The 26,002-nt window shown below is 40.6% G+C and overlaps 6 protein-coding genes across 18 annotated transcripts in view; all 6 read right to left on the bottom strand.

Annotated features, from left to right (window-relative positions):
• Positions 1-413: 413 nt before the first annotated feature.
• LOC117759304 (CMRF35-like molecule 8) lies at positions 414-4,937 on the bottom strand. Of its 4 annotated transcripts, none has more exons than XR_004613461.1 (9): positions 4,729-4,937; positions 4,576-4,632; positions 3,099-3,419; positions 2,642-2,956; positions 1,988-2,083; positions 1,750-1,842; positions 1,493-1,536; positions 1,045-1,403; positions 414-823 (listed from the first exon to the last, which is right to left on the bottom strand). XR_004613461.1 is itself a non-coding variant. In XM_034581515.1 (9 exons), the coding sequence occupies exons 1-9, from the start codon at positions 4,772-4,774 to the stop codon at positions 1,110-1,112; spliced, it is 1,215 nt and encodes a 404-aa protein (XP_034437406.1). In that variant the 5' UTR covers positions 4,775-4,937; the 3' UTR covers positions 414-1,109. The 4 variants fall into 4 exon arrangements, 3 of the variants coding, with proteins under 3 accessions (XP_034437406.1, XP_034437291.1, XP_034437482.1); XM_034581515.1 differs by having other exon boundaries at positions 414-1,164; positions 1,216-1,403; XM_034581400.1 differs by having other exon boundaries at positions 414-1,403.
• Positions 4,938-5,276: 339 nt separating this feature from the next.
• Positions 5,277-8,171, bottom strand: LOC117769113 (CMRF35-like molecule 8). Of its 3 annotated transcripts, none has more exons than XM_034597757.1 (5): positions 8,018-8,171; positions 7,166-7,488; positions 6,777-6,926; positions 6,586-6,693; positions 5,277-5,638 (listed from the first exon to the last, which is right to left on the bottom strand). In XM_034597757.1, exons 1-5 carry the CDS (start codon positions 8,107-8,109, stop codon positions 5,427-5,429), a joined length of 885 nt encoding a protein of 294 aa, XP_034453648.1. In that variant the 5' UTR covers positions 8,110-8,171; the 3' UTR covers positions 5,277-5,426. The 3 variants fall into 3 exon arrangements, with proteins under 3 accessions (XP_034453648.1, XP_034453639.1, XP_034453658.1); XM_034597748.1 differs by having other exon boundaries at positions 7,166-7,504; positions 8,019-8,171; XM_034597767.1 differs by having other exon boundaries at positions 7,166-7,468; positions 8,019-8,170.
• Positions 8,172-8,413: 242 nt separating this feature from the next.
• On the bottom strand, positions 8,414-10,689 carry LOC117769130. Of its 5 annotated transcripts, XM_034597779.1 has the most exons (7): positions 10,434-10,689; positions 10,021-10,344; positions 9,774-9,792; positions 9,691-9,704; positions 9,529-9,570; positions 9,238-9,365; positions 8,414-8,916 (listed from the first exon to the last, which is right to left on the bottom strand). In XM_034597779.1, the coding sequence occupies exons 1-7, from the start codon at positions 10,498-10,500 to the stop codon at positions 8,620-8,622; spliced, it is 891 nt and encodes a 296-aa protein (XP_034453670.1). In that variant the 5' UTR covers positions 10,501-10,689; the 3' UTR covers positions 8,414-8,619. The 5 variants fall into 5 exon arrangements, with proteins under 5 accessions (XP_034453670.1, XP_034453680.1, XP_034453690.1 ...); XM_034597789.1 differs by lacking the exon at positions 9,774-9,792 and having other exon boundaries at positions 9,691-9,723; XM_034597799.1 differs by lacking the exon at positions 9,774-9,792 and having other exon boundaries at positions 9,691-9,720.
• Positions 10,690-11,630: 941 nt separating this feature from the next.
• LOC117769088 (CMRF35-like molecule 1) overlaps positions 11,631-26,002 on the bottom strand; it is a 21,137-nt gene continuing 6,765 nt past the window's right edge. Inside the window, exons 1-5 of one of the 3 annotated variants that reach the window (XM_034597712.1) lie at positions 21,233-21,387; positions 20,380-20,682; positions 13,193-13,228; positions 12,709-12,755; positions 11,631-12,353 (exon numbers count right to left, since the gene is read on the bottom strand). In XM_034597712.1, the coding sequence (XP_034453603.1) occupies positions 11,916-12,353; positions 12,709-12,755; positions 13,193-13,228; positions 20,380-20,682; positions 21,233-21,323 (915 nt within the window). In that variant the 5' untranslated portion in view covers positions 21,324-21,387 and the 3' untranslated portion in view covers positions 11,631-11,915. Of the gene's footprint in view, positions 12,354-12,708; positions 12,756-13,192; positions 13,229-13,467; positions 13,771-14,315; positions 14,452-20,379; positions 20,683-21,232; positions 21,388-26,002 lie in introns of those variants that run through there. The other 2 variants (XM_034597703.1, XM_034597719.1) reach the window with 2 other exon arrangements.
• Positions 21,834-26,002, bottom strand: part of LOC117769145 (CMRF35-like molecule 2) — a 23,091-nt gene continuing 18,922 nt past the window's right edge. The window contains exons 2-6 of one of the 2 annotated variants that reach the window (XM_034597830.1): positions 23,202-23,525; positions 22,879-22,911; positions 22,717-22,758; positions 22,452-22,579; positions 21,834-22,130 (exon numbers count right to left, since the gene is read on the bottom strand). In XM_034597830.1, the coding sequence (XP_034453721.1) occupies positions 21,834-22,130; positions 22,452-22,579; positions 22,717-22,758; positions 22,879-22,911; positions 23,202-23,525 (824 nt within the window). The remainder of the gene's footprint in view (positions 22,131-22,451; positions 22,580-22,716; positions 22,759-22,878; positions 22,912-23,201; positions 23,526-26,002) is intronic. The other variant, XM_034597839.1, reaches the window with a different exon arrangement.
• The window catches only part of LOC117768971, a 2,925-nt gene continuing 1,727 nt past the window's right edge, over positions 24,805-26,002 (bottom strand). Inside the window, exons 5-6 of the mRNA XM_034597507.1 lie at positions 25,881-25,990; positions 24,805-25,527 (exon numbers count right to left, since the gene is read on the bottom strand). Coding sequence (XP_034453398.1) covers positions 25,090-25,527; positions 25,881-25,990 — 548 coding nt within the window. The 3' untranslated portion in view covers positions 24,805-25,089. The remainder of the gene's footprint in view (positions 25,528-25,880; positions 25,991-26,002) is intronic.

Genomic DNA, 26,002 nt, shown 5'->3' with positions numbered 1-26,002 from the left:
AGCTTTCAACAATAAAACAGATTATTTCATTTCCACGGTGTACAATTACTGTTTTAAACTATTACAACAACAAGAATAAACACACAGAGAAAATGAGAAATAAGTGTGAAAAATAGTCACTATATAGCCAACCGCTGCACCGGTCACTGAATCAGCCACACGATGGCGCTGCAGAGCAAAAGAAGATGAACATGAAATAACTGACTTGATAAAATAGACCCTGTATATAAACTGAACGTGCCACGATCAGCTGAGAATACTGAGGTCACAAACCTCAACATGCAAACTTTAAAACTTTAAAAGGAATGAAATCACATTTCTTCACTAAGAAGCTCATCTCAAATGCAAATTTCATTCATAAATACTGTTTAGGAATTTTCACAAACTGATCCTATGATTTATTCAGATATAGTTATTTTTCAGTATCTCCAAAAATTTGAATATGGACAATTTAAAGTCTATTAACAACATTCAATTATTCTTTACACTAGATACCAGTAAATCAGTAATGGGGGCAAATCAAGATCTATGTCTAAATGATAAATCATTAAAATACCCAGATAATATTAGAATTCTTTCACACAGGATAGATGCAGATCAATTATTAATAGCCTTTCATCCTATAAGTCACATGAGTTAAATCGAAAATGCAATATACTGTATGTCTATGAACCTTCATTATGATCTGTGCATGCATTAATCCGCTGACTCTGAGTCGATACAACCACAACCAGTAACTTTCTTCTTTGCTGTGGTAATTCCTGTGACCCTGTGGATAAAATGCTGCATATATGTTCTAACTGGAATGATTACCTAAGTTATAGTATGTGTAGTATCCTGTACAACATCTTTGTGCCTCCTTAAGTAAAGCTGAGTATTAATATACAACAAGCACATTTTTGCTGAGAGTGACAGACAGTGGAATTCTTGTAAATATTATATGCAGACCACATATACAAAACTGTGCCAAATAGCATTGTCCATCACTCAAAAATGTAACCAAAGATGTATTCAAATTAAAGCTGCAGAATGTTTCTCCACACAAAATATGTAAATCCTCAACTGCATTTACCAATGCAAATATCTTAAACATTAAAACACTGACTTTATTAAAGTTCCTCAGGGTTTTTGACAGTAGAGTAGAGAGGAGGAAGTTGGGTGCCACCCTGAGTCATTCTGACGGATGAGTATTCACAGTCCGAGGAAACATTTTGATCAGTGTCAGGATGTGGATTTCTGTCTGTGGAGACTGTGACAGCTTCCTGCTGGAAACTGACACTGGCATAGTGGAGCTGCTCTGCAGGACGGTTGACGAGGGCACAAACGGACAGAGTTGTATCTCCAGAGCTTGCCCCCTGGTTCCGCTCCTTTATCTCCTCATACACTCGATCATTGTGATTTTCCTTGGGAGGAGGAGGAGAGCGACAGATGTGACGGATGCAGGTTTTACATATACTGTGCAAAAGTGAAATAAACGTAGGTACATATGCACCTCTGAGTTTTGTCCAGCGTTTGTGCTCTGCATTGTTGACCCCCCTGCAGGATGTACAAAGAAAAAATGTGCAAGTTAGGCTTTTCTTTATTAATTTCAAATATTAACGTGACTCCAAAATTACCCATAATTAACTTTACTTTGATAGGCTGCCAACAGGAGAATTCAAGACAAAACAAACAAATGAGCAAATGAAACGTTTGTGTGTATTTATGGGGTTTTAAATGTTAGTGTTCATGCTACTGTGCATTCCTCACCTTGTGTCCTGCAGAGTTTATGTATGAACACTGTCAGCACAATCCCAGCTGTCACCAACAACGCCAGAAACGTTACCGTAATGCCAATCCTGCCTGCAACCACGACACAACAGGAGACACAGGTTAAGGACACATGCAGGCAGCACAGGACATGTCAGAGAGTGTTTGTTTAGTAGAAGTGAGTGTATATGATGGTTTCTTGTTTTTTTCTTAGCAGGAATCAAAGTGATGAGGTCACCAGAGTCTGAAGTGTCATCATGGAGGGTTGTTGTAGAAGATGGTGCTGCTGTTGTCTGCTGAAGTCCTGATTTTTTGGTTTTGATGCGTCTTTCGTCTGTGGGCGGAGAGAAAAGAAGCCCCAAGATTAGAAGTGTGAAGGGCGACATGAGGGACATTTCTGTGTGGAAACACACACACACACACACACACACGCACACACGCACACACGCACACACGCACACACATACACACACAAACACACAATGTCCTCACTTTCCCAGAATGGTCCCAACAAAAATATAAGTACAAATACACACCCACACACAATAACCCATTCTGTGCCACATATACATCTGTTGTAGTATTAAAATGCAGCTGGTGTTACCATGGTAACCACAGGTATCCTCGACTAAATCGGGACTGAAATATTTTCATTACAACTTAAATGTTGCATCTGGTCGACACCGAGCCGACGCTCTTTACTCTGTTAGAGTTTGTAATATAGGTCTATGTGAGCATGTTCAGTTTTTATCTGACAGAAAACTGAAAGAGTGAAAGAGTGAAAGTAGCTCCAGCACAAATATATTTCAATCAAATTATTTTACTCAATCTTTTGCGTATAGGTACAAAAATAATGTGTGTTACAGTGTTTCATGTTCCGCAGAGTACTCACCTATGGAAAGGTTGATTTTGGTGTAAGCAGCATTGTGCCATTTTCTGTCTGAGCCACACCAGTACGTTCCAGAGTCGGCTGTGCTCAGATTTTCAATGTTCACATTGAAGTACTTCAATCTTTGGTGGTCCCGTATAGAAAACCTGCCTTTAACCCTGTTTATTTCACCTTCTGTTGTCTGTATTAACTCCACACAGTTGAGAGGATCCTCCCCCTTGCACAGGTATTTTGTATTGTTCTCATGGGAGTCTGGGTAGGGACATTTAATTTTTGCAGCTTTACCGGTATGAGTCGCTGTTGGTGTTATATTCTTGTCTGAAAAAAAATCAAAATAAATACATTCACTTCTCTATACACTAAGTCATGTTTTTCTGAAGAAGTGGAGTTTTGTGTGTAAAAGATTGTGTTGTGTTGGTGAGTTTGGAAACAGGATGATTAAAATCAGATCAATACTTACTTACGATATGGAGATGGATCTGAGTTAAACATGTTGTGAAGTTGTCATTAACTGTTCTCTTAGCACAACGGTATCTTCCAGTATCCTCCTGCCTCGGCATGGATATCATCACAGTGTAGAAGCCCTGCTCTTTATGGTCCGTCAAAGAAAACCTGTCTTTCATAGTCATAGGCGAAGTGTGCGTTGAAATCAAATCTGTCCCTTCAGAGTCTGGATTTTCTCGGTAGAAGTGTTTGACGGTGCTTTCTTCAGTTCGAAGGTACATGCAGTTGATTCTAACAGAGTCTCCAAGTGCCGTGTGCCACACTGGTGCGTTGACACCTGCCAGAGAAATGTAGCGTGACTGGGTGGGAACAGAAGGCTGAACTTTTCACATACCCTCATACATGAATCTCACTGTCTTTACATTACAAAACCAGAACGTTTGAATATAACTAAAGCATATTCACACACACACTTCTATTTGATGCCACACACAACATGTCTTTCTTTCGGATGATTATTTTATTTCATATCCTCCATTCCTGTAAAGTCATGCATTCAAAGTCGATGTATCGAGAATGAAAAGCACTCGTTATACAGAATTATGGTGGCCGGTAAAAGAATTATTGTGTTAGTGGAATGAAGGTAAATACATTGTTTAAGGTTAGGATTAAGTTAAGTTTAGGTTTAAATTAGGTCAGGATTAGGTTAAGAATAAGTTACATAAAGTATTTTTATAGTATATTTGAAGTATATTTTTCATGTTTTAATTTCATTATACTATTACTCTTAGTAGTTGTTGAAATGTATGAAAGAGTACATGCTCATTGAAGACATAAAAAACAATGTTCACCCTAAAACCTGGGGCCTCAGTGATTTGGAAAGGTTCATGGAGACCTGTAGTGTCTTTGGTAATCAAAGAAAAGCAATTCAGATGGTAACCTATGTGTGTCTGTATGTGTGTGTTTGATCACAAAATCCACAAATTACGGACTTATTCATATCTTGTGAGGCCCCGATTAATGCACGGAAGGACATGATGTTACGCTTCTTGAACAAAGCCCCGCCCAGTTCAAACTGAGACACACACACACACACACAAACACACATAAACCCAAATGTGAAACTAATAAAATGGACAAAATGTGTTCACGTAGAACCTCATCACTCACAGTAGGAATCTATATCGAAGTATACAAAAGTATTTCAGGGCATTTCAATAAACATTATTAAATATCATTATGTATTAATAAGTATCATGGTACTGGTACTAATATTGGCATGTACTGGTACTATGTATCACAGTTCAGATGAATACAAGTTTTTATGCAAAACTGTTGATTGCAAAGTCACTGTAGCTGTTAGATAAAGGCAGGAAATGGTACAACTGTTTCCTCAAATGAGTAGAAGTATTATTGGAAATATTTCAACATATTTCCTCAGATATGTACTCAAGTAGTCATTTTATCTTTCATCGCGTCTTTATTGTACTTACATGCCATGTTGTCATCTTCTCCTTTACTTCCTGTCACAGACAGTGTACTCACAACGGCTGTCGAAAAAAAGATATTTTATCACGACAGGTTTCAGCCAAAATACATCTCACACGCAACAGACACAAATACAAACAGTATATAGAGAATATTACCTGTCATTAAGCAAATGAAAAACTGAGGTGATATTCTCTTTGACATGGTCCAGGTTTTTCCAAATGTACTATAATTTGAATCTTAACTTTGTCAGATATTGAGTTCAATTTCTCGAAAGCCAAAATACTCTTCTCTGATCTTCCTGTTTTACTCTCTCTTCACTCTTCTGTGCTTAATAATTCAAAACATCTGCCTTTAGAAATGAGGATGTAAGTCTTTTTGTGTTGAGTAAGGGTGTGACACAAACAGAAGGTGAGAGGAGGAAAACAGAAAACAAGAGGTGGCTCTCGACCAATTAAATTCCAGTGTTCAAAAATGTAACCATGCACTGGTAACAATTTAACAAACGCTAACTCAGTAGGCTATGTGTCAAACAAATGTCAAGTTTGAATGTAAGGCAGAAAAACAAAACAGGAAGTATGGTTTTCTGGTTTGTGTGTGTGTGTGTGTGTGTGTTTGTGTGCGTGCCTGTGTGTGTGTGTTTATTGTTGGTGTTTCATTTCTTCACCAATTCTTTGAAAAATACAAAATTGCACACACAAGAAAATCTCTATTATCTTTTATTTTATTGTGGTTAAATTAAAAAACATTTCTAAATATTTTTGTCTCCTTGTCACAATATATATCTCTGCAAGCGGTGGGTATTTACAGCACGTATTGTTACTGCACATGACTGTGAACATATTCAGAACTGAGTTTAGAGGTTACAATACAAGTCTGATTCATCCGTTGGGATGTGTGTGATGGTGGAGTATGTGACCTCTGCAGGGCGATGTGTGACACCTCTGCAGTCGGCGTGCGTGTTGAAGTTCACAGTGGAGTAAAACAAGTCATCTGATTGGTCCCTGCTGCTGTGGCCGTTTCCACTCTGACTGGACGGCGATGCATACTCAGTGTTCTGGTGCTTTCCTGTGTGGAGAGTGATGATACATTGACAAAGTTTTAAATGCCTGCGAAGTAAAAACTGTATTACTCCCTTTGACTTACTGAAAAATAGTTAATATTTATACTGGCATAATTCTACAATAAAAGCAGCAAATAACCAAAATAAAGTAGAATACATTGCCATCTATTTAATGTCATCTTTTCCTATGCATTATGCCCTTTACCAATATTCTGTCAATTGTATTTATTTTGCCCAGAAATAACAGCATTTTCAAGAGGGTTGTACCCATGCAGACGAAGGGAGAACATGCAAACTATGAAGACCCAAGTCAAGCTGGAATTCAAACAGCTCCACCATGCCGCCCCAACCCTAGGTAAATGAGGATGAAGGCTTTTAATTGACTTTGTGTTCACTCCAATAAGGGTCAAAGTATTGATCTGAAAATGAAAATGCTGTATGAGCCTTGTATTTCTTCTTAATGAGCAGAAAATAAAATAAATGGTTGGATGTAGCCTTAAAATATGTTTACCTATGACCTAGTAGCTTGGGTCTGTGCCAGGACCTGAGTCTGGTGAGTTTCATTCTCAACGCTGATTGGCTTTCACGACATGGCATCACATTCATTTTTTGCTGAAGTTCAAATGCAAAAGTCTTTGTGTATTTCGCTTCTTTGCATTGACTTTGTCTCATCACATGAAAACTTCCTTTTTGCGTTTGGTGTGAATGCAGCAGCATTATACATCCCCGAGTGTTTTTTTGTGGTGGTTGCCAGGGCGCTTCTACGTGGTTGCTATGGCTCTCTGACACAGAGCGTCATGAGGTGGCCGGCAGGTGCTTGTAATAGTGTTCAGGCCTGGGTGTTCCCAGATCACTGCTGTTGTGTATCATTTGGTCGTTGTGGTTATTCTGGGCGTAATATGAAACTGCCATCATATGATATAAACACTGTTCAATGAGTTTGTTTTTTCACCAGAGGTTGTGCTGATTTCTTTGTTTTGATGTTTGAAGAATATCAGCAGCACCACCGCCAGAGCCAGCACAACCCCCCCGAGGCCTGCTCCGATGTACACCAGCTTCCCTGGAGAAAAGAGACAACATCATATCTCAGTGAAGATACATCACTCAGGACTCTGTCTCTCACACACATGTATATCTACACACCTTCAGACTCTGACTTATTAGGATGTGCTGCATTTGTAGTAAATGCAGGAAGTGCTGCATTTGTAGTAAATGCAGGAAGTGTTGCATTTGTAGTAAATGCTTCACCTATGGTTGATTGTGAAAAGTCCTCTTCAGAGTCCTGTGTTTTTCCTGAAGAAAGAAAGAGAAACAGACGGAGTGATGTTTATTTAGTTCCTTGTCTCGTTTCTGTTACAGCCTCTCACTTCTTTCCTGTTGCGAAAAAGAGAAGATCAGTTTGAAACAGACGCTTTTGTGAAATGTCGATCACGTTTTGGTGAAAAGGAAATGGAATAAAGGTTAAAGTGATAAAGTGAAGACGAATGACGACGTCATAAAAACAGTTCCTGTACAGCGGGGACTCAACTCACCCTTTAAGACCGTGAGGACGACTTCTTTGTACGTGTCCTTAACAGCTCTCTCTATTCCACACCAGTAGGTTCCTGCGTCGCCCTCTGTCAGACGAGAGATGGTCACGTTGAACGTGCTTCCTTCATCTATGATACTGTATTTGCCTGTACTGATTTGGCTGCTTCTTATTAGGACGTCTTCATCCTTACAAGGGTCCTTGCAGAAATATTTGATGTTGTCAGATGCATAAGCGTGAGAGCATTGAATTGTGACGTCTCCCCCCAGCTCTCCTTCTACAGATATAGCTTCAGTCTTCCAGAATCCTGCACAAGACACAGAGACAGCAACAAAAGTCACATCTCCATTCAGCCTTCAACAACTATTTTCTATAAACCCTCACGTCAATAGATTCACTCCTGTAAAGCAGTGGTCCCCATTAATGTTCCCTATGTGGAAGTTGTTGGCAGTTCATTCTTTCATTTGAGTATTTCTAGAAGCCCTTATAGAAACGTATATGCAGCATTTCACAAAAAAGCAAAAGTCTGAAAAAATAACCTGAATTTGATGTTATATATTTTATACTTTTTAACCCTGACATTGTTTTTGTGGTTAGGAAAAGCTGATTTCAAGGTGCACCCACTGAGTTATCTAAACAGCTCTCAACAGCAACTACAAATCTACAAATCTCCTCCCAGCTTCGTCAAAACACTTTAAAAGCCAACAGAGTTCACAGTTGAGGCTGAAACTCAACAGCAAGGCAACAGAAAGTGTTGCTTTAAGAATTAGGAATGTGACAATGAAAGGTTGTGAGTGTGTTCGCTGAAACAAAGACACAGAACACAAACTCAATTGAGTCAATCTCAGGGAACTTACCTCCCACAAGAATCAGAATGAGGAAAACCTTGTCCATGCTGCTCATACGTCTTTGTCCCTTTTCCTTTTCTGATCTCAACGCTGGTTTCATGTCTTTGTAACTGTCCCCAAATTAATGACAACTCTGTGTTTCCTCTTTCCTCTTGCACTTCCTGTGTTTCAGTAGCTTCCTCTGTTTTAACCTCACTCTGAAACCACTTAGAACATGTGAGAAGCAACGCAGCATCCCTCCCAACTGGGAATGTTATAGGACAGTGAATAACACCTTCATATATTATAATTTGGTTTATTTGGGTACAATGTATCTCATATCTCATTTTCCCTTCTCTGTGTCATTCACAATGACACTTTTTCATTTAGGAATAACAAAACACAACATTACAACTCCTGGATTATTGATTTAGGAATTTATTATAGTTTATGAACAGTAGAGGTTCATTCAAAACGTATAAAACAAGTGTGTTTTGGCCACAAATCATATTATTATTAATACTCTATTAGCACCAAGGTATCTCAGAACGTAGAAAGTTATATCTGACGATTTAAGGTGCTGTCTAAAGTTTTAGAAACAAGACCCAAGTTGTAAATAAACTGAGTGGTATCAACAGTTCATCTGCATGGGTCCATCTTTGGGACCACAGAGCCTGTGATAAACATGATCCTCCAACTGGCTGAGATCCAGATGTTGGTACTGGCAGACGTGGCCTCGTACATCCACTTCAGCATATTCGCCGAGAGTGACAGTGGATTCCCGGTGCTTTGACGTGAAGTGGGGGCAGAGGTCAGGAGGTGGCGGCGGTGGAGCTGAGGGAGCAGCACAGTCCGAAGGTGAACAGGTGCAGCGGGGTTCAGGTTCAATTCCCTCACCAGGCGTCATTGTCTCATAGTCCGCTGATGTCTGTGAAGGGAACAGAAACAAAAAACACTAAAAATACTTTCACATGCACTGTGTAGACAGATATGAACACAAATGACCGAATCCACTGGACTGCACCAAATGAACAGCTCCTCATCTCTAAGTCTGTGTGATGTCTGATTGAGCCCATGTGGGAATAGACTGAGGAATTCTCTGAGGAGTTCAGCGTGTTGATGATGTCATACAACTGGTGCAAAACTGGGAGAAACATCAGAGACTGAAGGAGAAGAGCCGTCCCTGAGAGGTAGTTCAGTCTGGATCTCACTGCTAACATGGCTGCAGACGTTTCCGTCACAGACTGACCTCTCTGTTCTGGCGTGGGCCTGATCTCTGGTGTTTAACAGCGCACAGGAGACACAGTGTGAACAGACACACAAACAGTATGGCTGCCACACACATCGCTGCAGTCAGGAACAGTGACATGTTGAGCTCTGCAGGAAAGAACGACATGTACAATTACCTCCTAGAAGATTTACACACATTAGATCTGAATAATATAAATGCAAATGGCACACAGACACACACACACACACACACACACACACACACACACACACACACACACACACACACACACACATATAAATCACTCACTGTCCACTTTGACGTCTGTTTGTATTGTGGATACTTCATTTACTAAGAAGTGCAAAGTCAAAATAAATTATGGATGTTTTTTATTTATTTATGATTTGTATTTATACACACACAAATACATTAGAGACACACATGGAGATGTGCTGCTCAGATCTTACTCACTGTGATGAGTCAGATTGTTTGGAGACTTTGCTGCTGCATGAAAAGGCCGTGAAAAATATGAGTTAGTTCACAGAAACTTGCAACTTGTGCTGTTGTGATAACCTGAAACAAACAAGCTTCATATACTCACATTTTCACAAGAATAGAAAGTTCAAAAAAGAGGAACATGACCCTGACTTAGTTCTAATTTACAATATGAATAGCCTTACATTTATACCCTGCAGGTTGACAGATCAAGACATCCACCTATCTATCTATCTATCTATCTATCTATCTATCTATCTATCTATCTATCTATCTATCTATCTATCTATCTACACATGACTTTACCTCGAGAGACGTTCAGGTGTATGACACTGATATGATCCGGTTGTAAGCTGACGTCCACCCCACACCAGTATGTCCCACCGTCCTCTGGGACAAGTCTGTCCACTTGGACCAGGAAGAAGGCTGCAGTGGTGTTGTCGTACAGGGAGAAGCGTCCGTTTGTTTCCCACTGGTTGTGTCTATCTGTGCGTATCAGGTGATTGTCATTGTCGTCCTCACGGCAGAGGTACTTGGCGTTGCCCTGCCAGTTCTGTGGGTATTCACATGTGAAGTTGAACGTCTGACCCTCCACACCGGTCACGGCTGTGGTTCTGACACTGATCAGAGCTTTCACAATGATAAACTCTGTTAGGTGTGAAGGTTTCTTTTGGTCACAGCAGCTTAAAAAGTCCTAATGCATCGAGGAATCATCTTACCTGGGATTTGTGATGCTGTGATGATGACAGTCATAGTTGTTCTCCATGAGATCCCGGCCGCTCCCATCACTCCCAGTTTACCTACAGCTCACACTGTCACACTCTCTGCCGCTGTTGTGTTCAGTCAGGTGCTTTTCATGCCTCTTCCTCTTTTACAAACCTGTCCACACATCCCACTCAACCTATGAAAGTGAAATGATGAACTTATTGTAACTCGTGTGACTCAAACAACAACCATATGTGTGTCCTCATGAACTATATCCTACACCAGCACATCCTGGATTCAGTTCAGAGGATAATGCAAGTTTAGTTTGCTGCATCCTGCAAGGCCGTCACATCTTCTACTTTAATTCATCACGGTAAAATAGATCTTTTCTAGTCTTGATGATGACTCAAAGTTTTTTATCATACAGTTTGTAGATCATTTGTGTAAATCCCTTTCTCTATCACACACAGGGACAGCCGAGGTGGACACTTGGGTACCAGGAATGGGGGAGACTGGGATCAAACCACTAGTCTTTGTGGTTAGTGGACGACCCGCTCTACCTTCTGAGCCACAGCAGCTGCAGCTGTGACAAGGATCAATACAAGCCAAAGGAATTTTTCAGAACGTGCCAGTTCAACGTATTTTACCACTGACCTGCCAAGAATAAAAATAGAAAATATAGAAATGTATTTAAAATGTACTCAATTGACACTGGTCACTAAAATTACTCATCTGTATCAATTCCATTTGAAAATGTGTTTGGCAAGTCTGTCATTAGTCATGTTAATTAATCTATTTCACCAGTGCACAACAAAATATACTTCATTATAAAGATGTAACTGTCATTGTTTGTCTTAACGTGCATTAATAATATCTGATCTGTAGAACAACAGATTAACATCCACCGATTGGAACTTGATTTAATATGAATCTGATAAGATAACAGGTGTCTGCTGTAGAGGACTGGATCAGGAAGCTTTGTTCATGTCATCACTTCTTGCCTCTTCTTTCATTACCCTATTGAAACAGGGTTTCATTGCTGGGATCCATTTCCCACCTCTCTTCTAGATCTCACTGTCCCATTTTAAACACAAGACAATAGGTTTCATTGTCATGTGGAAATGTGAAATCTTTATTTGGTGTCTTTATTCATTTGACAGCTTGGAGTCACTAAATTCTGAACTTTGAACATATACGTATCAGCCAAAAACGCAGGCTCAATTATAGTTTATTGTATTTTTGTAATTGATGAATTCATTACATTTATTTCATGCACAGATGGCATCACATACATATGAAGAGCATGATACAGAAAATAACAACACAACAAACTAAGCAGTGAGCAAAAAAAGTGAGTTAAGCCATATTACATACCATCAACACAACACACAGACCATGTAGTTTTACATGTGTAGAAGCAGAGTGAGTCGTGCAGTTCAGCCGCATAAAAACTCCATAACAACACACAAAACTCAAAACTCTGAGATGAACTCAGGCTATTCAGACAAATCCAAGCCAAACCAAAGAGAGCGGGGCCTAGATTCAGTGGAATCACTGCAGGTTCTGTAGTAAACAACTGACACAGTGCTCAAACAGCTGTCTGTCGCTTTGATCAGAGCATTCCTCAGTGCTGCAGGTGCATCTGTGCGTTTTCGTAGACAGCCATCTCCTGCTCTTTCTGATATCATGGCTGGTATACATATGCTGCAGATCTCTGAAGTGGTGCTGAGGACATTTGCAGCTGAATGTCTTGACTCTGTAGCACCTCTGGAGCAGCAGATGGTTTCACTGATATGAGGTGGTGCGCTGTATTCAACCTCTGTGTACACAGACGTTGAAGGATCCTGGTTTGGGCGGTGAGCACCAGAGTTCTTCTCAGATAATCTTATCATCGACCGCACTTCTTTTGCAATGTCATCGTTCTCACTGTCTAACTGTGGAAAAGTGAAAAGAGAAAAATCTGCATGTCATTGTGTGTTTGACTGTGCACAGTCCTGAATGAAAATTTAATAGAAAGAAATAAGACAGGTGACTATCTCCCTGTCTAAAACTCTTTAAGATAATGAATAAGTGTATTTCCTACTCTATGCATTAAACATAAAGAACCATGTGGGGAGAGTGACTTTGGAAACCCCCCCCCCACATATGTTGACCTCAGAAACTATGAAAAGAACCTATCGTTTTCTGCTTAGTTTAATTTGCTGTCACCATTATCATCATGCGTCTCTATAGGGAGCAGGTTGTTAGGCCGTGAGGAGACTGACGTGTTATCATCTCTGTGTCTCATACCTCTCCTTCCTCTGCACTGACGTCGTCTCTGCGTTTCCTGAACCTCGTTGCCAGCAGCAGTGACACACTGAGCGTGGCGACGCTCCCAACAGTAACGTACAGCACGGTGTCTGGCCAAAGGCGAAAATAAGTGCAGTTTGAGTCTGTAAGACATGATCCAGTATTGTTTCATTCAAATTTTGTTATTAATTATGTAATATTAACATTAATAATAATGTTTTCTCGCCGCTTGTTTTTTGCATTGTATGGCCTGTGGTGTCCATTCCAGATGTGAGTTGTGTTGATTTGGAAACATTCTGATTTGGAAATATTCAGATTTGGAAATATTCTGATTTGGAAATATTCTGATTTGGAAATATTCTGATTTGGAAATATTCTGATTTGGAAATATTCTGATTCGTCCACGTACCAGAAACGTCAGGTGTGACAGTTGTAGTAAATGCAGCACGTGCTGCATTTGTAGTAAATCCTTCACCTACAGTTGATTGTGAAAAGTCCTCTTCAGGGTCCTGTGTTTTTCCTGAAGAAAGAAAGAGAAACAGACAGAGTGATGTTTATTTAGTTCCTTGTCTCGTTTCTGTTACAGCCTCTCACTTCTTTCCTGTTGCGAAAAAGAGAAGATCAGTTTGAAACAGACACTTTTGTGAAATGTCGATCACGTTTTGGTGAAAAGGAAATGCAGTAAATGTTAAAGTGATAAAGTGATGACGAATGACAACGTCATAAAAACAGTTCCTGTACAGCGGGGACTCAACTCACCCTTTAAGACCGTGAGGACGACTTCTTTGAACGTGTCCTTAACAGCTCTCTCTATTCCACACCAGTATTTCCCTGCGTCGCCCTCTGTCAGACGAGAGATGGTCACGTAGAACGTGTTTCCTTCATCTTTGATACTGTATTTGCCTGTACTGTTTTCGCTGCTTTTTATTACGACGTCTTTACCCTTACAAGGGTCCTTGCAGAAATATTTGACGTTGCCATATGCATAATCGTGAGAGCATTGAATTGTGACGTTTCCACCCAGCTCTCCTTCTACAGATATAGCTTCAGTCTTCCAGAATCCTGCACAAGACACAGAGACAGCAACAAAAGTCACATCTCCATTCAGCCTTCAACAACTATTTTCTATAAACTCTCACGTCAATAGATTCACTCCTGTAAAGCAGTGGTCCCCATTAACATTCCCTATGTGGAAGTTGTTGGCAGTTCATTCTTTCATTTGAGTATTTCTAGAAGCCCTTATAGAAACATATATGCAGCATTTCACAAAAAATTAAAAGTCTGAAAAAATAACCTGAATTTGATGTTATATATTTTATACTTTTTAACCCTGACATTGTTTTTGTGGTTAGGAAAAGCTGATTTCAAGGTGCACCCACTGTGTTATCTAAACAGCTCTCAACACCAACTACAAATCTCCAAATCCCAGCTTCGTCAATACCCTTTAAAAGCAAACAGAGTTCACAGTTGAGGCTGAAACTCAACAGCAAGGCAACAGAAAGTGTTGCTTTAAGAATTAGGAATGTGACAATGAAAGGTTGTGAGTGTGTTCGCTGAAACAAAGACACAGAACACAAACTCAATTGAGTCAATCTCAGGGAACTTACCTCCCACAAGAATCAGAATGAGGAAAACCTTGTCCATGCTGCTCATACGTCTTTGTCCCTTTTCCTTTTCTGATCTCAACGCTGGTTTCATGTCTTTGTAACTGTCCCCAAATTAATGACAACTCTGTGTTTCCTCTTACACTTCTTGTGTTTCAGTAGCTTCCTCTGTTTTAACCTCACTCTGAAACCACTTAGAACATGTGAGAAGCAACGCAGCATCCCTCCCAACTGCCACCTGTCTCACTGGGAATGTTATAGGACAGTGAACAACACCTTCATATATTATAATTTGGTTAATTTGGGTACAATGTATCTCATATCTCATTTTCCCTTCTCTGTGTCATACAAAATGACACTTTTTCATCTAGAAATAACAAAACACAATATTACAACTCCTGAATTGTTGAATTTGGAATTTTTATAGTTTACGAACAGCATAGGTTCATTCAAAATGTATAAAACATGTGTGTTTTGGCCACATATCATATTATTATTAATACTCTATTAGCACCAAGATATCTCAGAAAGTAGAAAGTTATAATTGAGGATTTAAGGTGCTGTCTAAAGTTTTAGAAACAAGACCCAACTTGTAAACTAGGGCTACGTTGTAGCACTGAACGGGCCCGAGCACACGCAACTCGGGACCTGTTGCGGTTGGTGGAGAGAGCAATCGGCGACCGGGCACATGGCTCCGCGTTGCATGCGTTTTGCGCACTGCGGGATGGATAAATGTTCACTTCCTGCGTCTGTCACGAGACGTCGATCCCTGCCTTCCACGCTATCAATTGCAGATCACACGGTGGAAATTTTATGTAAATCGAATGATAGTTGTAAAACGAGGCCTACTTCCTGTTGCCAGTAGGTGGCGCCATCACTATTATTACATACAGACTAATAGAGCTGTTCAAGTAGGGGCTCTGATGTAGCGTGAGCAATTTTGTGTCAATTGGACAATGTTACAACAACTTAATTTTCACACTGATCAGTAGGTGGCGCTATGACCCTGCACTAATATTAATATATGGAGCTGTTCAGGTCAGGATTGTGATCATAGGTCTGAATTTTGGGGCCGGTTGGATAATGCAGAGTGGATTTACAAAGTACTTCCTGTTTCATGGCGAATCAGTAGGTGGCGCTATGACACTGAGGAAATATTGACACATAGAGCTGTTCAGGCTTGGTCTCTGATCATGAGACAGACGTTTGGTGGCGATAGGACAATGCACAGTGGAGTTATGACAACATCGTCTTCTTTGGCGAAGGATGAACCTTCGCCGCACCTCAATGTTTACACGGTTTGAGGAAATGTCACAATTCTGACCATGATCCAATGACTTGTCTCAGCTCATTTGAGCTGTATATTGTAAAGCAGCCAGGAGCAGTTCATCAAAGTATAAAACATGTCACTTCCTGTAGCCAGCAGGTGGCGCTGTAATGATAAGTCAATATTGACACATGGATCTGATCAGGGCTGGACTGTCAATGTGTGAATGAGGTTTGAGGCTGATAGAACAATGCACAGAGGAGTTATTAATAAATCCCTATTTTTTGCGAATCATCACAATTTCACGCCACCCCACGGTCACACCGTGTGACGTACACTTTAAAAATTCTCATTTTACTCTTAAATCATGAACTAAAGTTATCTCTCAACATGAATTGATAAACATCAGTAAGTTAAATTTAGTTTCCAACATATAAACAATGTGTGAACGAACTCTTCAGCCCTGGGGAAGAAGATTTGTGCCTTGGGCAAACCATGGTCTTACACTGCCCTCTAGTGACTAATATTGCAGGTGCAGCTCAATCATCTTGATTTGACTCATCAAACTTTAATGCCACGCCACGATCAGACTGTGACAAAATTCGCGGTACGTTATATCTCTATCTTGTTGAGATGACTCTCAACGAATTTGAAGTTGATCTGATGAAAGCCCTACGACAAGTTCGTCAAAGTAAAAATGTCTAAAACGGTCAAAATGGCCACTAAAGCCAAAATGGCGGGCTTCCTGTTTGGTCAAGCATATCTATCCAAGAGACTTTTTTGTTTGTTATGAAAAGACACATGGCCCTAACGATTTTTGTACATGTTGGCCAATCGTGGTGCCGGGGCTGCACTTTAGGGTGTTTAGGGCGGTGTTTAGCCATTTTGCCACGCCCATTTCAAATTACTCCAGAATTCAAAAATATCCGTGGTTCTTGAATTTCCTGCAAAGTTTCATTATTTTTTGAGCATGTCTAGGTCCTGAAAAAGCCCCCTAAAGGGAAATAATAATAAGAAAAATCCTTCGTACTTCAATAGGGCCTCCCACCAACGGTGCTCGGGCCCTAATAAACTGAGTGGTATCAACAGTTCATCTGCATGGGTCCATCTTTGGGACCACAGAGCCTGTGATAAACATGATCCTCCAACTGGCTGAGATCCAGATGTTGGTACTGGCAGATGTGGCCTCGTACATCCACTTCAGCATATTCACCGAGAGTGACAGTGGATTCCCGGTGCTTTGATGTGAAGTGGGGGCAGAGGTCACGAGGTGGCGGCGGTGGAGCTGAGGGAGCAGCACAGTCTGAAGGTGAACAGGTGCAGCGGGGTTCAGGTTCAGTTCACTCACCAGGCGTCATTGTCTCATAGTCCGCTGATGTCTGTGAAGGGAACAGAAACAAAAACCACTAAAAATACTTTCACATGCACTGTGTAGACAGATATGAACACAAATGACCGAATCCACTGGACTGCACCAAATGAACAGCTCCTCATCTCTAAGTCTGTGTGATGTCTGATTGAGCCCATGTGGGAATAGACTGAGGAATTCTCTGAGGAGTTCAGCGTGTTGATGATGTCATACAACTGGTGCAAAACTGGGAGAAACATCAGAACCTGAAGGAGAAGAGCCGTCCCTGAGAGGTAGTTCAGTCTGGATCTCACTGCTAACATGGCTGCAGACGTTTCCGTCACAGACTGACCTCTCTGTTCTGGCGTGGGCCTGATCTCTGGTGTTTAACAGCGCACAGGAGACACAGTGTGAACAGACACACAAACAGTATGGCTGCCACACACATCGCTGCAGTCAGGAACAGTGACATGTTGAGCTCTGCAGGAAAGAACGACATGTACAATTACCTCCTAGAAGATTTACACACATTAGATCTGAATAATATAAATGCAAATGGCACACAGACACACACACACACACACACACACACACACACACACACACACACACACACACACACACACACACACACACACACACACACACACACACACACACACACACAAATATAAATCACTCACTGTCCACTTTGACGTCTGTGGGTATTGTGGATACTTAATTTATTAAGAAGTGCAAAGACAAAATAAAGTATTTATGTTTTTTATTTATTTATGATTTATATTTATACACACACAAATACATTAGAGACACACATGGAGATGTGCTGGTCAGATCTTACTCACTGTGATGAGTCCGATTGTTTGGAGGCTTTGCTGCTGCATGAAAAGGCCGTGAAAAATATGAGTTAATTCACAGAAACTTGCAACTTGTGCTGTTGTGATAACCTGAAACAAACAAGCTTGATTTACTCACATTTTCACAGGAATAGAAAGTTAAAAAAAGAGGAACATGACCCTGACTTAGTTCTAATTTACAGTATGAATAGCCTTACATTTATACCCTGCAGGTTGACAGATCAAGACATCCACCTATCTATCTATCTATCTATCTATCTATCTATCTATCTGTCTATCTATCTATCTATCTATCTATCTATCTATCTATCTATCTATCTATCTATCTATCTATCTATCTATCTATCTATCTATCTATCTGTCTATCTATCTATCTATCTATCTATCTATCTATCTATCTATCTATCTATCTATCTATCTATCTATCTATCTATCTATCTATCTATCTATCTATCTATCTATCTATCTATCTACCAATTAAATTCCATTGTTCAAAAATGTAACCATGCACTGGTAACAAATTAACAAACGCTAACTCAGTAGGCTATGTGTCAAACAAATGTCAAGTTTGAATGTAAGGCAGAAAAACTAAACAGGAAGTATGGTTATCTGGTTTGTGTGCGTGTGTGTGTGTGTGCGTGTGCGTGTGTGCATGTGTGTGTGTTTATTGTTGGTGTTTCATTTCTTCACCAACTCTTTGAAAAATACAAAATTGCACACACACGAAAATCTCTATTATCTTTTATTTTATTGTGGTTAAATTAAAAAGCATTTATAAATAGTTTTTTCTCCTTGTCACAATATATATATCTGCAAGCGGTGGGTATTTACAGCACGTATTGTTACTGCACATGACTGTGAACATATTCAGAACTGAGTTTAGAGGTTACAATACAAGTCTGATTCATCCGTTGGGATGTGTGTGATGGTGGAGTATGTGACCTCTGCAGTCGGCGTGCGTGTTGAAGTTCACAGTGGAGTAAAACAAGTCATCTGATTGGTCCCTGCTGCTGTGGCCGTTTCCACTCTGACTGGACGGCGATGCATACTCAGTGTTCTGGTGCTTTCCTGTGTGGAGAGTGATGATACATTGACAAAGTTTTAAATGCCTGCGAAGTAAAAACTGTATTACTCCCTTTGACTTACTGAAAAATAGTTAATATTTATACTGGCATAATTCTACAATAAAAGCAGCAAATAACCAAAATAAAGTAGAATACATTGCCATCTATTTAATGTCATCTTTTCCTATGCATTATGCCCTTTACCAATATTCTGTCAATTGTATTTATTTTGCCCAGAAATAACAGCATTTTCAAGAGGGTTGTACCCATGCAGACGAAGGGAGAACATGCAAACTATGAAGACCCAAGTCAAGCTGGAATTCAAACAGCTCCACCATGCCGCCCCAACCCTAGGTAAATGAGGATGAAGGCTTTTAATTGACTTTGTGTTCACTCCAATAAGGGTCAAAGTATTGATCTGAAAATGAAAATGCTGTATGAGCCTTGTATTTCTTCTTAATGAGCAGAAAATAAAATAAATGGTTGGATGTAGCCTTAAAATATGTTTACCTATGACCTAGTAGCTTGGGTCTGTGCCAGGACCTGAGTCTGGTGAGTTTCATTCTCAACGCTGATTGGCTTTCACGACATGGCATCACATTCATTTTTTGCTGAAGTTCAAATGCAAAAGTCTTTGTGTATTTCGCTTCTTTGCATTGACTTTGTCTCATCACATGAAAACTTCCTTTTTGCGTTTGGTGTGAATGCAGCAGCATTATACATCCCCGAGTGTTTTTTTGTGGTGGTTGCCAGGGCGCTTCTACGTGGTTGCTATGGCTCTCTGACACAGAGCGTCATGAGGTGGCCGGCAGGTGCTTGTAATAGTGTTCAGGCCTGGGTGTTCCCAGATCACTGCTGTTGTGTATCATTTGGTCGTTGTGGTGATTCTGGGCGTAATATGAAACTGCCATCATATGATATAAACACTGTTCAATGAGTTTGTTTTTTCACCAGAGGTTGTGCTGATTTCTTTGTTTTGATGTTTGAAGAATATCAGCAGCACCACCGCCAGAGCCAGCACAACCCCCCCGAGGCCTGCTCCGATGTACACCAGCTTCCCTGGAGAAAAGAGACAACATCATATCTCAGTGAAGATACATCACTCAGGACTCTGTCTCTCACACACATGTATATCTACACACCTTCAGACTCTGACTTATTAGGATGTGCTGCATTTGTAGTAAATGCAGGAAGTGCTGCATTTGTAGTAAATGCAGGAAGTGTTGCATTTGTAGTAAATGCTTCACCTATGGTTGATTGTGAAAAGTCCTCTTCAGAGTCCTGTGTTTTTCCTGAAGAAAGAAAGAGAAACAGACGGAGTGATGTTTATTTAGTTCCTTGTCTCGTTTCTGTTACAGCCTCTCACTTCTTTCCTGTTGCGAAAAAGAGAAGATCAGTTTGAAACAGACGCTTTTGTGAAATGTCGATCACGTTTTGGTGAAAAGGAAATGGAATAAAGGTTAAAGTGATAAAGTGAAGACGAATGACGACGTCATAAAAACAGTTCCTGTACAGCGGGGACTCAACTCACCCTTTACGACTGTGAGGACGACTTCTTTGTACGTGTCCTTAACAGCTCTCTCTATTCCACACCAGTATTTTCCTGCGTCGCCCTCTGTCAGACGAGAGATGGTCACGTTGAACGTGCTTCCTTCATCTATGATACTGTATTTGCCTGTACTGATTTGGCTGCTTCTTATTAGGACGTCTTCATCCTTACAAGGGTCCTTGCAGAAATATTTGATGTTGTCAGATGCATAAGCGTGAGAGCATTGAATTGTGACGTCTCCCCCCAGCTCTCCTTCTACAGATATAGCTTCAGTCTTCCAGAATCCTGCACAAGACACAGAGACAGCAACAAAAGTCACATCTCCATTCAGCCTTCAACAACTATTTTCTATAAACCCTCACGTCAATAGATTCACTCCTGTAAAGCAGTGGTCCCCATTAACATTCCCTATGTGGAAGTTGTTGGCAGTTCATTCTTTCATTTGAGTATTTCTAGAAGCCCTTATAGAAACGTATATGCAGCATTTCACAAAAAAGCAAAAGTCTGAAAAAATAACCTGAATTTGATGTTATATATTTTATACTTTTTAACCCTGACATTGTTTTTGTGGTTAGGAAAAGCTGATTTCAAGGTGCACCCACTGAGTTATCTAAACAGCTCTCAACAGCAACTACAAATCTACAAATCTCCTCCCAGCTTCGTCAAAACACTTTAAAAGCAAACAGAGTTCACAGTTGAGGCTGAAACTCAACAGCAAGGCAACAGAAAGTGTTGCTTTAAGAATTAGGAATGTGACAATGAAAGGTTGTGAGTGTGTTCGCTGAAACAAAGACACAGAACACAAACTCAATTGAGTCAATCTCAGGGAACTTACCTCCCACAAGAATCAGAATGAGGAAAACCTTGTCCATGCTGCTCATACGTCTTTGTCCCTTTTCCTTTTCTGATCTCAACGCTGGTTTCATGTCTTTGTAACTGTCCCCAAATTAATGACAACTCTGTGTTTCCTCTTTCCTCTTGCACTTCCTGTGTTTCAGTAGCTTCCTCTGTTTTAACCTCACTCTGAAACCACTTAGAACATGTGAGAAGCAACGCAGCATCCCTCCCAACTGGGAATGTTATAGGACAGTGAATAACACCTTCATATATTATAATTTGGTTTATTTGGGTACAATGTATCTCATATCTCATTTTCCCTTCTCTGTGTCATTCACAATGACACTTTTTCATTTAGGAATAACAAAACACAACATTACAACTCCTGGATTATTGATTTAGGAATTTATTATAGTTTATGAACAGTAGAGGTTCATTCAAAACGTATAAAACAAGTGTGTTTTGGCCACAAATCATATTATTATTAATACTCTATCAGCACCAAGGTATCTCAGAACGTAGAAAGTTATATCTGACAATTTAAGGTGCTGTCTAAAGTTTTAGAAACAAGACCCAAGTTGGAAATAAACTGAGTGGTATCAACAGTTCATCTGCATGGGTCCATCTTTAGGACCACAGAGCCTGTGATAAACATGATCCTCCAACTGGCTGAGATCCAGATGTTGGTACTGGCAGACGTGGCCTCGTACATCCACTTCAGCATATTCGCCGAGAGTGACAGCGGATTCCCGGTGCTTTGACGTGAAGTGGGGGCAGAGGTCACGAGGTGGCGGCGGTGGAGCTGAGGGAGCAGCACAGTCCGAAGGTGAACAGGTGCAGCGGGGTTCAGGTTCAGTTCCCTCACCAGGCGTCATTGTCTCATAGTCCGCTGATGTCTGTGAAGGGAACAGAAACAAAAAACACTAAAAATACTTTCACATGCACTGTGTAGACAGATATGAACACAAATGACCGAATCCACTGGACTGCACCAAATGAACAGCTCCTCATCTCTAAGTCTGTGTGATGTCTGATTGAGCCCATCTGGGAATAGACTGAGGAATTCTCTGAGGAGTTCAGCGTGTTGATGATGTCATACAACTGGTGCAAAACTGGGAGAAACATCAGAGACTGAAGGAGAAGAGCCGTCCCTGAGAGGTAGTTCAGTCTGGATCTCACTGCTAACATGGCTGCAGACGTTTCCGTCACAGACTGACCTCTCTGTTCTGGCGTGGGCCTGATCTCTGGTGTTTAACAGCGCACAGGAGACACAGTGTGAACAGACACACAAACAGCATGGCTGCCACACACATCGCTGCAGTCAGGAACAGTGACATGTTGAGCTCTGCAGGAAAGAACGACATGTACAATTACCTCCTAGAAGATTTACACACATTAGATCTGAATAATATAAATGCAAATGGCACACACACACACACACACACACACACACACACACACACACACATATAAATCACTCACTGTCCACTTTGACGTCTGTTTGTATTGTGGATACTTCATTTACTAAGAAGTGCAAAGTCAAAATAAATTATGGATGTTTTTTATTTATTTATGATTTGTATTTATACACACACAAATACATTAGAGACACACATGGAGATGTGCTGCTTAGATCTTACTCACTGTGATGAGTCCGATTGTTTGGAGACTTTGCTGCTGCATAAAAAAGGCCGTGAAAAATATGAGTTAGTTCACAGAAACTTGCAACTTGTGCTGTTGTGATAACCTGAAACAAACAAGCTTCATATACTCACATTTTCACAAGAATAGAAAGTTCAAAAAAGAGGAACATGACCCTGACTTAGTTCTAATTTACAGTATGAATAGCCTTACATTTATACCCTGCAGGTTGACAGATCAAGACATCCACCTATCTATCTATCTATCTATCTATCTATCTATCTATCTATCTATCTATCTATCTATCTATCTACACATGACTTTACCTCGAGAGACGTTCAGGTGTATGACACTGATATGATCCGGTTGTAAGCTGACGTCCACCCCGCACCAGTATGTCCCACCGTCCTCTGGGACAAGTCTGTCCACTTGGACCAGGAAGAAAGCTGCAGTGGTGTTGTCGTACAGGGAGAAGCGTCCGTTTGTTTCCCACTGGTTGTGTCTATCTGTGCGTATCAGGTGATTGTCATTGTCGTCCTCACGGCAGAGGTACTTGGCGTTGCCCTGCCAGCTCTGTGGGTATTCACATGTGAAGTTGAACGTCTGACCCTCCACACCGGTCACGGCTGTGGTTCTGACACTGATCAGAGCTTTCACAATGATAAACTCTGTTAGGTGTGAAGGTTTCTTTTGGTCACAGCAGCTTAAAAAGTCCTAATGCATAGAGGAATCATCTTACCTGGGATTTGTGATGCTGTGATGATGACAGTCATAGTTATTCTCCATGAGATCCCGGCTGCTCCCATCACTCCCAGTTTACCTACACTGTCACACTCTCTGCCGCTGTTGTGTTCAGTAAGGTGCTTTTCATGCCTCTTCCTCTTTTACAAACCTGTCCACACATCCCACTCAACCTATGAAAGTGAAATGATGAACTTATTGTAACTCGTGTGACTCAAAAAACTACTATCTGTGTGTTCTCATAAACTATATCCTACACCAGCACATCCTGGATTCAGTTCAGAGGATAATGCAGGTTTAGTTTGCTGCATCCTGCAAGGCCGTCACATCTTCTACTTTAATTCATCACGGTAAAATAGATCTTTTCTAGTCTTGATGATGACTCAAAGTTTTTTATCATACAGTTTGTGGTTCGTTTGTGTAAATCCCTTTCTCTATCACACACAGGGACAGCCGAGGTGGACACTTGGGTACCAGGAATGGGGGAGACTGGGATCAAACCACTAGCCTTTGTGGTTAGTGGACGACCCGCTCTACCTTCTGAGCCACAGCAGCTGCAGCTGTGACAAGGATCAATACAAGCCAAAGGAATTTTTCAGAACGTGCCAGTTCAACGTATTTTACCACTGACCTGCCAAGAATAAAAATAGAAAATATAGAAATGTATTTAAAATGTACTCAATTGACACTGGTCACTAAAATTACTCATCTGTATCAATTCCATTTGAAAATGTTTTTGGCAAGTCTGTCATTAGTCATGTTAATTAATCTATTTCACCAGTGCACAACAAAATATACTTCATTATAAAGATGTAACTGTCATTGTTTGTCTTAACGTGCATTAATAATATCTGATCTGTAGAACAACAGATTAACATCCACCGATTGGAACTTGATTTAATATGAATCTGATAAGATAACAGGTGTCTGCTGTAGAGGACTGGATCAGGAAGCTTTGTTCATGTCATCACTTCTTGCCTCTTCTTTCATTACCCTATTGAAACAGGGTTTCATTGCTGGGATCCATTTCCCACCTCTCTTCTAGATCTCACTGTCCCATTTTAAACACAAGACAATAGGTTTCATTGTCATGTGGAAATGTGAAATCTTTATTTGGTGTCTTTATTCATTTGACAGCTTGGAGTCACTAAAGTCTGAACTTTGAACATATACGTATCAGCCAAAAACGCAGGCTCAATTATAGTTTATTGTATTTTTGTAATTGATGAATTCATTACATTTATTTCATGCACAGATGGCATCACATACATATGAAGAGCATGATACAGAAAATAACAACACAACAAACTAAGCAGTGAGCAAAAAAAGTGAGTTAAGCCATATTACATACCATCAACACAACACACAGACCATGTAGTTTTACATGTGTAGAAGCAGAGTGAGTCGTGCAGTTCAGCCGCATAAAAACTCCATAACAACACACAAAACTCAAAACTCTGAGATGAACTCAGGCTATTCAGACAAATCCAAGCCAAACCAAAGAGAGCGGGGCCTAGATTCAGTGGAATCACTGCAGGTTCTGTAGTAAACAACTGACACAGTGCTCAAACAGCTGTCTGTCGCTTTGATCAGAGCATTCCTCAGTGCTGCAGGTGCATCTGTGCGTTTTCGTAGACAGCCATCTCCTGCTCTTTCTGATATCATGGCTGGTATACATATGCTGCAGATCTCTGAAGTGGTGCTGAGGACATTTGCAGCTGAATGTCTTGACTCTGTAGCACCTCTGGAGCAGCAGATGGTTTCACTGATATGAGGTGGTGCGCTGTATTCAACCTCTGTGTACACAGACGTTGAAGGATCCTGGTTTGGGCGGTGAGCACCAGAGTTCTTCTCAGATAATCTTATCATCGACCACACTTCTTTTGCAATGTCATCGTTCTCACTGTCTAACTGTGGAAAAGTGAAAAGAGAAAAATCTGCATGTCATTGTGTGTTTGACTGTGCACAGTCCTGAATGAAAATTAAATAGAAAGAAATAAGACAGGTGACTATCTCCCTGTCTAAATCTCTTTAAGATAATGAACAAGTGTATTTCCTACTCTATGCATTAAACATAAAGAACCATGTGGGGAGAGTGACTTTGGAAACCCCCCCCACATATGTTGACCTCGGAAACTATGAAAAGAACCTATCGTTTTCTGCTTAGTTTAATTTGCTGTCACCATTATCATCATGCGTCTCTATAGGGAGAAGGTTGTTAGGCCGTGAGGAGACTGACGTGTTATCATCTCTGTGTCTCATACCTCTCCTTCCTCTGCACTGACGTCGTCTCTGCGTTTCCTGAACCTCGTTGCCAGCAGCAGTGACACACTGAGCGTGGCGACGCTCCCAACAGTAACGTACAGCACGGTGTCTGGCCAAAGGC

This window comes from Hippoglossus hippoglossus, chromosome 1 (assembly GCF_009819705.1).
Source record: "Hippoglossus hippoglossus isolate fHipHip1 chromosome 1, fHipHip1.pri, whole genome shotgun sequence".
Lineage (NCBI taxonomy): Eukaryota > Metazoa > Chordata > Actinopteri > Pleuronectiformes > Pleuronectidae > Hippoglossus > Hippoglossus hippoglossus.
The sequence above is the reverse complement of the archived record's forward strand: the minus strand, read 5'-3'. Positions and strand labels throughout refer to the sequence as shown.

Bases quoted from the DNA above. Each gene is read 5' to 3' on its own strand.
- LOC117769130 (XM_034597779.1), bottom strand. From the start codon at position 10,500: ATGGGAGCGGCCGGGATCTCATGGAGAACAACTATGACTGTCATCATC. The intron at 10,345-10,433 runs GTAAGATGATTC...TCATTGTGAAAG, and splicing joins CACAGCATCACAAATCCCAG to CTCTGATCAGTGTCAGAACC. The intron at 9,366-9,528 runs GTGAGTGATTTA...TCTTTCCTGCAG, and splicing joins AACAGACGTCAAAGTGGACA to AGCTCAACATGTCACTGTTC.
- LOC117769113 (XM_034597748.1), bottom strand. From the start codon at position 8,109: ATGAAACCAGCGTTGAGATCAGAAAAGGAAAAGGGACAAAGACGTATG. The intron at 6,927-7,165 runs GTGAGTTGAGTC...TTCTTTCTTCAG, and splicing joins CGTCCTCACGGTCTTAAAGG to GAAAAACACAGGACTCTGAA. The intron at 6,694-6,776 runs GTGTGTAGATAT...TCTTTTCTCCAG, and splicing joins TAATAAGTCAGAGTCTGAAG to GGAAGCTGGTGTACATCGGA.
- LOC117759304 (XM_034581400.1), bottom strand. From the start codon at position 4,774: ATGTCAAAGAGAATATCACCTCAGTTTTTCATTTGCTTAATGACAG. The intron at 2,957-3,098 runs GTAAGTATTGAT...ATTTTTTTTCAG, and splicing joins GATCCATCTCCATATCGTAA to ACAAGAATATAACACCAACA. The intron at 2,084-2,641 runs GTGAGTACTCTG...CTCCGCCCACAG, and splicing joins CAAAATCAACCTTTCCATAG to ACGAAAGACGCATCAAAACC.